We start from the raw sequence: 12,219 nt of genomic DNA on the forward strand, positions 1-12,219 counted from the left end.
AAATAATAGCGAGACGAAAAATTGTTGGTTTTTCTTATCACAGTGTCGGCCTAAACAGTTAGCTGAGCCATAAACTTTTAGCAAACCATGACTGTTTGACTGTCTCTATCGCTATATTAGTCTTCATCATGCTGAAAAAGTGAATAGCTGCAAACGTGAAATCGAAGTGGAAAAAGCCTTAAACTAGTGCACAACTTAGCGATGATTTTAAACATTTACAAGTGGTGATTTGACCTTAAAAAGAAAAACAAGTTCTCTGCAGCAATCACGCAACATTGATGATACTGTAAAGTATTGGTAGTGTGTAGTGTGAGTGGGAAAGCCGAAATGTGTAGAGTACAGGACGGTGTGCGAGTAAGGTAAGAACCCTGGAGGGTGGTGGGGTGGTGAGACGGGGCAGAAGGAGGTAAGCCATGCCGAGGTAAGACCACGGGTTTGCGGAGAAGCTGCGAATTGATAAATTGCTGATTGGCGTGAGGTGAGCGTACATCTCTGATTAAGCCTCTGTATACCCTTAACCACTCACCAGGGTTCAGGCATTAACTCCGATTTTATTGTATCACCAGGGTTTATTTTTCGTTTCTTTATTTGTTAAAAGCGTTATAGTTCAATTTGAGTTGTAATTTCTTTTATTATTTCCGTTCCTTTAAGGGATTAATCGCAAACTAGTTTTTTTCAGCAGCTCAGCTTTACAAACTACTGTAAAGTGATGGTAGTGCTCAGTACCAATAATAATAATAAATAATAAATAGGTAGAGGACAGAGTTCAGTAAGGTAAGAACCCTGGTGAGTGGTGGGGAAGAGTGACGGAGGCAGAAGGTGGTAAGCCATTGCCGAGTTAAGTCCATAAGTTGCTGAGAAGTATATAACTAAACGATTGGCGAGAGGTGAGCCAGATCTCAGGTTAAGCCCTCTGTGCACCTTTAACCACTCACCAGGGTTCAGGTATTAACTCTTGTCAATAGTAATTTATCAGAGGTTATTTTTTAGTTAAAAGAGTTTTGGTTTATTTTGTTTTAGTTATTGTGAGGGATATTTTTAGTTTAGTAATGTTATTCATTTCAGGGGTTTTTATGTTACCGAAATTTAATTATAGTTGGGAGAGTTTGTATATACGAGTGAATGTAGAATAGTAATAATAAATCGCTAACTAACTAACTGTCTTTTCCTCCCCCTCTCTCTGTGTGAATGGTCGTGTAAGTGTGCGTGTGATTGTGTGTTTGCAGAAGATCGAGGAGAGCGCGCGCGTCAGAAGGACCGCGCGCTGTGAAGTAAGTAGGTACCAGAGAGGTTTACACTACTTTTATTCAAACATGATAAAAGATTGAAGAACTTGATGCCATTGAACTTGTATTAAACTCAGTTTAAGCATAGACTTAGCTCCACTAGGTTGTTTAGCTACAATCCTTTTTATTGCCGGAGAAAATTTCATCATTTTACCGAAACTAAAACTGGAGTTTTTTTTGTTTAATTTAAAGCAAAGAATGATAGGAGCAAGCGATCCAAGAGCTGGCAGAAACATTCCTAACAATAGTTCATCGTAATGGGCTTTAGGTTGAACGAAAATAAAATAATGATTTATCGAAAAACGTACTTTTTTTTTAAAGACACCTCATTCTCAGATTTTTCTTTTGAATGGTGCGCAGTCAAGTTAAACCACTATGGATAACAGAACTAATCAACTTACTAACCTGCATTTCTTTTGTGTCCTCTTCGACTGCCAACATACATTTCATACAGCTGATCACGTTTATATGGCAGTCAGTAAATCGTAGTTTCCCCTTTAATATACGCTTTAAATTATCAGATAAAGTGCGATAAGCTGGCGTTAAGGCAGACAATATCTGCCCCCGCAGTGTACGCCACAAGTCTTTGTAATTCTCATTTAAAGATTTTATAATTTTTTTCACACTTGATGTTAGCAACTTATCATTTTGTTCGTTCAACTCAATACCTAGTTTAGTAGGTTGTGTCACACAACTACAAAAGAAGAAAAATGTTTAAGTTCGCTTAAATACTTATGCTTGTTTTCCTTGACACTGATCGGTTTTGGCTGTTCTTCCATTATTAGAGATCGTATTGGAACCTAGAAGTTTCATTCCAGGACATCCAGGACATATGACTAGTTCTTCACCAGTGGTGCTAATTAAGATGAAAACATGACGAATACTGCTGGCCAAACGAAACTCTAAGAATGAAATTCTGAAAGCGGAAAGACAGCCTCTATGAAGGTTGCAATTTTAGTGATGAAGATTCTCAGTCAGTCACTAATTCTCCAATAAATTTAATCAAAAATTGCAGCGTTTTCAACTAAAGCGACGAGTTAATAACCTATTTTATTTTAGTTAGACACCCTTCGCGCAAATGACCGTAGCAGTCGATGCACAAAATAATAATTATTATTATAAGGGAACGGATTAGCTATGAGGTTAGCGTATTGGATTCCAACGCGGAGGTCCCGGGTTCGAATTCAGCTGCTGACCCTTAAATTTTCTCTTCCTAGGAGCTTCTTACAGCTCACTGCCCGGTGATGGACAGTGTTGTTCGTAACGAGAGAACACTGTCTGGAGGCCGGCAGTGCACTGAAAGAAGCCCCGGGCGCCAATAACCTCAGATGTTGACGCGCCTTAAATAAAAGATAAATAAATAAAAATAATAATTGTGTACATATATGTATATATATTGTATTATACATACAATATAACCAACTTTAAGTTGTAACTCAACCAACCCGCATAGCCACGCCCTGAAGAGGACAATATATTTGTCGAAACGTTGGCAAAAAGACGAGTTGTTTTATTTGACCGATTCCTCGCAAATCTTCCATCCTAAGTTAAACAATTTGCGGTCACGAAAACTATATATTCATATTTGTAAAATAATAGTATTGAGACTAATTTCATAAAATAGAGGTACGTTACCAACTTGAAGAATTCGTACCAGGGAGCTCAGGGAAAGTCGGTGGCAATAAGTACGGCGAGTCCTGGTGGCTATCAGCTGATATTGATTCCTCAGGTCTTAGAACTTTTTGGATATCCTCGCCGACACGAAATGACATGCCTTTTTACTCGGCAAATATGGCTCAGAAATGGGCATTATGCCGTTTAATTGCGAAGGAATCATAGTTAGAAAAAGAAAACTTTTTGGCATTTTCTGACCAGAGATAACAGCGCAAAAACGACAGTCAGGAAAACTCTGAGGCCTTACGAAAATAGAGGCTTACCTAGTATTTTTGCAATACAACTACTTTTTTTTATTTTTTTTTTTTTAATGCAGCATAACGAAATGTAGGTTATCTAAGACATTTACTGTTAAGTATGCAACATAAAGTTAGTACTAACCGTAACAACATGTTAGAAAAGTTGTCTGCGTGTATAAATAATTTTAAAGGTAGGATAGTAAACAACTCCAAAATCTTTATTGCTAACAATCCACTAGTCTTCCTCATTTCTGTAGCAGCTTTTAAACTTTCAAAGTTATGATTTTCCAGTCTTGTAGAAAGGGACTCAAAAAAGTCATTCTCTTGCTCTATATTACAAATTACTTCCATATACAACTGTATTCCAAAAATTAAGCTGAAACCACAAAAAAAGTTCATTAACAGAAAAGAGATGTTCCAGTTAAAATTCAATGGGCAAGCGCTTAGGAGTAGATCACTTAACAATATAACTTGCAACAACCTAAATTATTAGAGATATACATTCTGACTCAGACTAAAGAATGATGCGAGCCTCTGCAGCCAACAAAATGGTGTTCTCTGGAGATTGATAGACATTAGAATTAAAAAGTACAGTCAAGGTGCGGAAGAGTACATCGATGATACTTAACAAAAACTTTTAAAAAAAACAGTTTAAAATGTTAAGTATAAGGGTTGATTAAACGCCAAAAGGTACACAAATCAGCGAGTACCTAACATTTCATTAATATGTACTTCATTAATAGTTAAGTAATTCTACTGCATTAATTTTCATTAATAAGTTATTTTTTAGAATTCATTAGATGTCACAGACCCTTATGCTGGCCTACAAAATATATGTTCAAGTAGCACTGTAGATTGACTGTAATATCTAGTTATTTATAACATAGGAAGAATATTTCGGTAAGACGAATTCAAGACAGTAGCCGACTCTAACTTTGTCTTTTTCTACTTTAACATGCATGTACATATAATGTATATGTGATTTATCATAATTATAACAAAAAGTATTATAAATGAAGTGGCCAGCATAAGGGTCTGTGACATCTAATGAATTCTAAAAAATAACATTAATGAAAATTAATGCAGTAGAATTACTTAACTATTAATGAAGTATTAATGAAATGTTGGGTACTCGCTGATTTGTGTACCTTTTGGCGTTTAATCAACCCTTATACTTAACATTATAAACTGTAAGTTTTTGTTAAGGAGATTTTTGTACCTTTTGGATAGATTTTCCTTTTTGTCTATATTACAAAGTTACATATCTGCTTTACAGATTTTTTTAAAATTTGGAATAAGCAATTCTATCATTATAATCTGATAAGGAGTCATTCCATGTCAAATCAACACAAAAAAAGACCATTTTTGACGTCACCATCTCGGATTTTCTTAAAATTTGGCACATGTGTACTATTGGTATAGACTTGGAAAAATATGAAATTTTACTGTGATATGTCAACTGGTTTATGAGTTACAGGGCTGTAAAGTTGCCAAAAATGGGCTGAAAAACAGGGAACCCCGTGTTTTTGAATTACTGTAGAAGCTTTCCTAATTGAGCTACAGACGGGATTGGTGTCATTTTATAGTATATATAATGCCCTTTCCTGTGATATGCGACACCATATGGGTTAGGATAAATAAAGTTTGTTAAATTTAAATTTAAAACTTAAATTTTAGATTTTTTAAAAAGTAAAATTAAATTAAAGTGATACATAAATTGAAAATAGTAATAATGAATCAATGAATCATAATAATTAATTATTAAGATTTAAAATATTGATTTTGAAATCATTTTTAGAATTAATAATTATGATTACAGTAATTAATCATATTAATTATAATATATTATTTTAATGAAATTATGCAGTCAATCAAATTATACAAAAATAACTCAATTCAATATCTTTGTTCAAGAACAGTCTTCTTTGGCTGAGATAACAAACAGCCTCTTTAAGTTGTTTTAAGTCGGCAAAGGGCCTTGTGATAGCGTAGGGGGTTCGGAAAAGAGACTGGCAGCTCGTGCCAGTTTGCAACGACCCTATGAAAATCAAATCCAAACTTCACTACAACTTTTTGAGTGGGCAGTAGAAAACATCACCAACATAGACTTTGCATATTCAACCCAGGAAGACTATGTTGAATCTGAGTGTTTTTTAAAAAATCGGTTTGCTCAAGCATTGGCTATTAAAGGAACACCAATATCATGCTTTCATTCCCTGAAGTAAATCCAAAATATTGGTTAAAAACTTTTCTATGAACTCAGAAGCTTGCGAAATGGAAGTTTCAAAATTCACTGATAAACTAAAATTAGCCGACATATCAGGTTATATCAGTGTAGTCTATAAAGAAACTGGTGGCTTGGATATGTTTAAGATAAAAATGAAGAACTTGATGAAGTAAAAGTAACTTTTCTTCATCCAGCTGGACCCTCTAAATCATCTCGCATCTTAGAAATGCCGATATTCTTTGGGTCTCAGTAGTGGATGTTTTGATAAAAATTGATCCTGTGACTCTGACTGGAAGAACTTACATATGTCCTACTAGAAAGTGATGCATGTCAAACAAATGAAGCCTTTTCAAGCTTAAAATAATAAGGAGTTCCTATTACTCTTTAGAAGAAGAAAAAATACGTGTCTGAAAATGAGCAAACACGGCATTTTCAGAAAATGTTCTTCTTGTTACCTTTTTTGTTAACAACGTAGCGCTTAAACGCGCGAACCGATTTTCATGAATGAGGTGTCATTCGATTCGGAATTTTATGTAGATGTGCCTTTTAGGGGTCTTGACGCTGTACATCCAATGGAAAAAAGTGTTAGCCGTAGGACAGTGTAAAGTGGTAAATAACAAAAGGCGAAGTATTGTGAGGTTTAAAGGTGAAACAGAGAATAAACAGAAGTTCCGCGATAAGAGCGGTGGAGGGAGCAAAGGCCGGTGAGTGAGGGACTAGGCAGAGAGTGGGCAGTCACAGACCGACACAAGCCGAGAATCAAACTTAAAGATGGGTGAGCTTGTATGTCGGTGTGTTAGTCCCTTACTCACACGGCCTGGTGTATAGCGGGGGTGTTAACTGTAGAGACTATTTAACAATAAATATTAAGAACATGCTACATAGCAGATATTCATTCGTATTGTAAAGTTTTTTTCTTGTCCTTTTACTAAGAAAACTTTACTTACACAACTAATGCCTGCCACTAGTTACGTTAAATATGTGGGTTTGATTAAATAATAAAACTCGCTAAATTTGTAAGTAATAACCTGATTTATTAACACATTACCTTTACTCACATTAACATTTACTAGCAACTAACGCTATTCATTACAGTCACCATTTACAACAGTCACAACAGTTTACTGTTACTTACTCACTACGTAACGCCACAAAACTGTTCCCCGACTGACCACTGGTCCGCACTGCACCGAATTGCACTAGTCTCTGCTACACAAACAAAGCTCTACTCACTAACTGACTAACCGCCTGACTAGCTAACTTTGAAGCACTCCGCAACACTGACTCTCTCAAAACTAACTCATAAACTTGACTAATAACTCTAAACTCTAATAACTGTCTGCAAAGACTTCACTAAAAACTCTGTCTAAAAACTTGATTAAAAACTGATTAACAACTCATTAAGAACTCCTTAAAAACTGACTTCTCCAGCTGTGTCTGCCTCCTTTTAACTGCGTGCCTCCCTCCAACTGGGACTGCCCTCCTTCAACTCTCTGAGCATAAGTTTCCACGCCCTCCTGACGTTCATTGGCTGGAGAAAACATACTGCCACCACCTCAGCTGGGGCCGCCCTCCTCCTACTCTCTGTCTCGCTCCTACCTGTCAATCACTGGCTGGGAAAACACATATGCCACCACCCCAACTGAGGCCTTTCTCTTAGCTGGCTTTTACACAGGTCACTAACTCCTTGAACAATCTAGCCCATTCCTTTCTAGTTCAGGTAGAGACCGGCCCTTTTGTCTACACAGTGGTAGCCTGATACCGACTTTGGTCGCTTAACCCCTAGAAAAATCTAGGCCTTTCTTCTCTGCCACAGGTAGATACCGCCCCTTTTGTTTATGCAGTGGCGGCCTGTTACTGACTTTGGTCGTTCAATCTCTAGAACAATCTAGGCCTTTCTTCTCTGCCCAGGTCAACTTCGTTACAGTATAGTTATAAAGTCTTTTATGTTTTATGGTTTAAGTTTGCCTTTTTATTTATTTAATAAAGTTTTTGTTCTGTTTACCAGTTAACTGTTCTTGGCTATTATTTATCCAACCCTTCCCTAGTGTGTGTGAGTGTGTATGTGTAGAGAGTGAGTTGACAAGAGCGTGTGCAGGTGTGATCGAGAGCATCTCAAGGAGTGCAGCCGCGCTGCGAACGAGAGACAGCGGAAGCAGCGACTCGCTGGGTTTACAACAGATAAGGGTTGATCGTCAAAAACTGCACGAAAAAGCGTAACGTTGGAAAACACCCAGCTTTGACAACTTTTTTCTCTTTTTCTATAAAAGATAAAATTACCAAATTTTCTTTAAATTATAGGGCGTATCCTCCTTTGTAACTGTAATTTTTTGCAACCTAGATCTGATAGATTTTGAGAAAAAAGTTGCAAAAACGGCATTTTCCGAAAATCTTCTTCTTCTTTTTTGGGGTCACGATGGTATATACTTAGGAGAAGAATTTGCCCCACGTAAATAAAGCTTCCTTTTAAACGGTTATTAATAATAACTCTGTCAACCTTCGCCCGTCTTTGATCAAATTAGGCAAGAAGAATTTAGAATGCGTGACATTTAAGAGCCATTCTGCTCTTACACCTACCAAAGGGAAGTGTTGCAATCATGCTGTATTCGCAGCTTAATTTATTTTGCTCTTTTATGGAGTAGATGATTTTGCAAACGATTTTTTCCCCTTCTTTAGAAGTTTGCGTGATCAAAGCTTGTTTTCTCTTACATCCCTTAAAAGGAAGTAATTTTATCAAAGTTTATCTCTTTTTTTTATTGGAAGGTACTGTAATCGCAATTTCCTTTCTATCATCCCTCTTAATAGGTTGTAATTATTCATCACTTAATTCCACAAAATTTCTCCAGCTTCTTCCCAGTAACTTGTATCCAATTTCCCCATATCTTGTGTCAGTTATTACCGATGCCCATATATTTAAAAAATCATTGTATGTATAAATTTGTTCCAATCAAGGAACAAAAAGAAAAATCTATCCGAAAGGTACAAAAATCTCCTTAATAAAAACTTACAGTTTTAAAAGTCAAGTATAATGGTTGATTAAACGCCAAAAGGTACACAAATCAGTAAGTACCCTACATTTCATTCATACTTCTAGTATCATATTTTTTAGAATGTATTAGATGTCACAGACCCTTATGCTGGCCATTTTCAAATACAAAATATTTATTCTGTAAAGTGTATTACCCATTTAACTTAGATTGATTTTAATAGGAGGTTTGATTGCATTTGTTTTTAAAAAAAAGTTAATGAAAAATATATGTAATTGTTTTGACGTAAAAATTAAAAATGCGTACATACCGACTTTTTTTTTGTTTTTGAAATCTGATTTTGGTAGAAGTTTAGCGCAGCAGAAGGAAGTAAAAATCGTCGGTTTACAAGTTCTCAATTAAAGGGACTACATTAAATTAAAATTAGAAAGTGCATGAATTTTGATTACAAGTATTATTTATTTGTTATTAACTGTATGTAATTTGTGCTCTCGCATTCTCGCGTCATAACGAATTCAAGAATGAAATTTGATTTAACTCTGCGATTCAAATTACGACAGTAAAAGACCAACTCCAACTTCCCTTTTTCTTTTTAATGTGCGAGTGAATGTGATGATTATTCAGAATAAAGATAAATCACGTGAATAATTTGGAATAGAGTTAAAATGAAATGCCTTTTTAATACTATGAACTAGGTATAATTCTGTTTCCTGCTTAAATTCGCGCGCCCCCTCATACAAAAAACATCTCGAAATATACAATTCTAAAACATTACCTATGCACTAAACATTCATAACCTGCATACTAGTTTTCATTAATTTTATTTCGCTATTTATATAAGCAACTTTTAGTGTTCATTAACAGTTTAAATAACATACTTACAAACCATTAAACTTCCTTCACTCAGCAAGTGTAGCGTTAGATGGAATCACAGTTTTCTAAAAAAGTCAAATTTCCTAAACCAAACTGACTAATCACCTCTGATGATAAATGAAAGTTCGAAACCGGTTAGGGATCCAAAAACATGCATTCTATGAAGGATAAAATCCGCTTTACTTTACAATAAGTAAATAAGAAATAATGTAAAAATGTATAAGAAAATGGGAAGAATAACGGTGTAATAACTGGTCGAATACTGGTTTGGTTGCTGGGAAATTCAGTGTTTTTATCTGTTCATTGTGTAGAACACTGCTTAGAAAAACCTTCTCGTTATAGAGGTAAAACTTTTTATTTGAACCTAATTACTGTTTGACTGCTTTAAAATTCCTAGTCCAACTTGTATTAAATAAATAAATTGTCCAATTTTTGTATCTTCTACTGAATATTGCAAATTTAAAGAAAGCAAGAATTGGCACTTACTTTATGTCTCTCTCCAAACAGGACAAGTCCACTTTTAGATTGGTTACCAACCACTGATAGCACTCCAGTAATCTATTCAACAACTTCACCCACTTCAGTACATCTGTTATCTCGGTAGCACTACTCATCCAAGGCATAAACTGTAGCTTCGTTAAACTTACTTTCCTAAGTATTGAAACTTCAAGGTGTTCAAGTGAATAAGGAGGTTCAAGTTTTAAATTTTCTAAACAAAAACATAATATAGTAATAATATATAATATACATATCTAGCGTCAATATTCGCACAAATTTCTTTTACAACGTTTTAACGTATATTTTCTTCAGAATTGAAATTTTTCACACTAAAGTCCGCTATGGTATAGATTAAATGCAATAAAAGATAATACTCTAGCATCTGAGAAGTCGCTGATTAATTTTCCTGAAAAGAATTTCAATAAGGTCTCCATCTATTCCCCCCCCCCTTATTAATGTAACTGTCTATTACACTGACGCAACAAGCAAATAGATGTACAAGTACAGCATAAAAATCAAAATGAAGTTATAAAGTATAAATCATAATTAACAAAATAAAGGCTTGAAAGAAGTCAGTGCAAAAATACCGAATGAATTAAATTCGAAAGATGCCCTGTTAATCTCTCGACCAGGTGGTTGCAAAGCCATTGTCGCTTCACTCCACGAGAAGGATTTGACTGGAGGGTAGTGCGTGACAAGTTGCGATTAAGGGATTATGACGCACGAAACCTTTGGAGTGGAATTTGAAATGGCGAGAGTGGGCAACGCCAGGAACAAATAGGATTCGGAGATCGGTGTGGATGGTATGGTTGCTAACATAAAAAGGTGCCTCAGTGATCGTTCGCACGATTTTTTTGACTGGTTTGGATTCTGTTTAGGTTTGAACGCTTCGCTGTTCCGTACAGTTAAAGTACTTATAGCAACAAGTAAGGCTAAGTACAGTCTTTTCTTGTTTGTAAGAATCAGTTCTAATAGTTTAACAAGTAGTCTCTTCAGCATACAATATCTCTGGTTGAGTCCAAGTCGTTTGAGTCTAGTATGTGGATTCCACGTGAGTCGCTTGTCAAGGTATATTCAAAGATAACGAGCGGTATCCGCTACAGGTACAGAGAAGTGATACAAATACACTGGAGGAAGTGTTATTTCTAGAGTGATATGCAGTGGGATTTGTTTCCATGGACCATTATTCTCCATTTGCTCCAACCAGGGTTCAGGGATATCAAGATGAGCCTGGAGGGATCTGGTAGCGATAACAGGAACAGTATTTAAGGAGAGAATGGCAGTATCGTCTGCGAAGGTGTAAATGCTTGTACTTGGGTAAAGGGGAAGGTCAGCCACGTGGAAAGTTTATAATAATGAGGGAATGATGGAGACTATTGCTTTTATTGGAAGCCGTTGCAGAATATTGTCTGGGGTGAAGTCGTAGCAAGCAGATTCTTTCCTATGAAGGGAGTGAATAATGGTTTTGAATTTTGTTGGAGTGAAGTGTTTTGGCGGTAGAGAAAGACGGAGAGATATGTCAACGATATATCTATGTTGTTGACATCTTTTGTGTGTCGTGGGTCATGTATGTCAGAGTGTGCTGAGAATACCGAGAAGAGGTGCTGCGCCAAAAGAGCGCGGTTTTGAAAGGGGAAGATCCCCAGTTCGAATCCCGCATATGTCAACATTTTATTAAAACAAGTATTACGATGTATTAAGTATTATAAATGACTGCGGGATTCGAACTGGGGATCTCCAACTTACAAACCCACGCTCTTGACCACTAGACCAACACCCGTCCCTTCCTCGCAAGATATTCTTACCGTAATCATAGGTCAAGAAGTCTTGCATACGGGGTACATTAAAATGATGCAATGGTTGATTTTATTTGATGATAAAACAAATTTATTCTGATTCTCCCACAACCATTACATTACATTACATTCTTTAAAATCTTCAATTATTATTATTTTTGTTTGAAAACCGTTCACAAATGGATAAAATTGTAACTTTAAATATCTCGACTAATATTGGGGATATCGAATCGGGATTAACGTCATTTTTCACAGTTTTTTATGTACTTTCCATAATCATTGTCAAAGCCAGTGGTCCTTATGTAACCACGATTAGGTTTTTTGCCGTAACTCCGCCAAAAATGAAGATACAGCATTGGGGGTGAAAAATTTGGAAACTAGACCCAAAAAAACATATAGATTACTCGTTTTTTTTTTTAAATTCCGCTTTCCTAAAAAGTTATTAGCGATTGATGCGTTTTAAATGGATCACCCTGTATACAGGGTGTTCATTTTAAGATGGCTCAAATGCATTTCATGCTTAAACGGTTAATCTGAGCAAAAAATGGTAAAATGGAAGCATGTACTGTGCCTTCAAAGGTGCCTCCTCTGGCAAGCAAGCCAGGTTAGCCAGGAGGTTATCAACTGCTCTCTGTATCT

At 35.9% G+C, this 12,219-nt stretch overlaps 1 protein-coding gene across 10 annotated transcripts in view; it reads right to left on the bottom strand.

Moving 5' to 3' along the window:
* Window positions 1-12,219, bottom strand: part of LOC141459222 (DNA-dependent protein kinase catalytic subunit-like) — a 123,651-nt gene that overhangs the window by 64,825 nt on the left and 46,607 nt on the right. For all 10 annotated transcript variants that reach the window (XR_012461424.1, XR_012461425.1, XM_074138031.1 and 7 more), the window contains 3 exons: window positions 9,773-9,995; window positions 3,342-3,575; window positions 1,692-1,980 (listed from right to left, as the gene is read on the bottom strand). Coding sequence is in view for 8 of the 10 variants with exons in the window: in XM_074138031.1 (XP_073994132.1) it covers window positions 1,692-1,980; window positions 3,342-3,575; window positions 9,773-9,995 (746 nt within the window). In the remaining 2 variants the exon portion in view is untranslated. The remainder of the gene's footprint in view (window positions 1-1,691; window positions 1,981-3,341; window positions 3,576-9,772; window positions 9,996-12,219) is intronic.

The sequence above is a fragment of the Rhodnius prolixus genome, unplaced genomic scaffold, assembly GCF_049639745.1.
Source record: "Rhodnius prolixus isolate KJV_2025 unplaced genomic scaffold, Rpr scaffold_11, whole genome shotgun sequence".
Classification (NCBI taxonomy): domain Eukaryota; kingdom Metazoa; phylum Arthropoda; class Insecta; order Hemiptera; family Reduviidae; genus Rhodnius; species Rhodnius prolixus.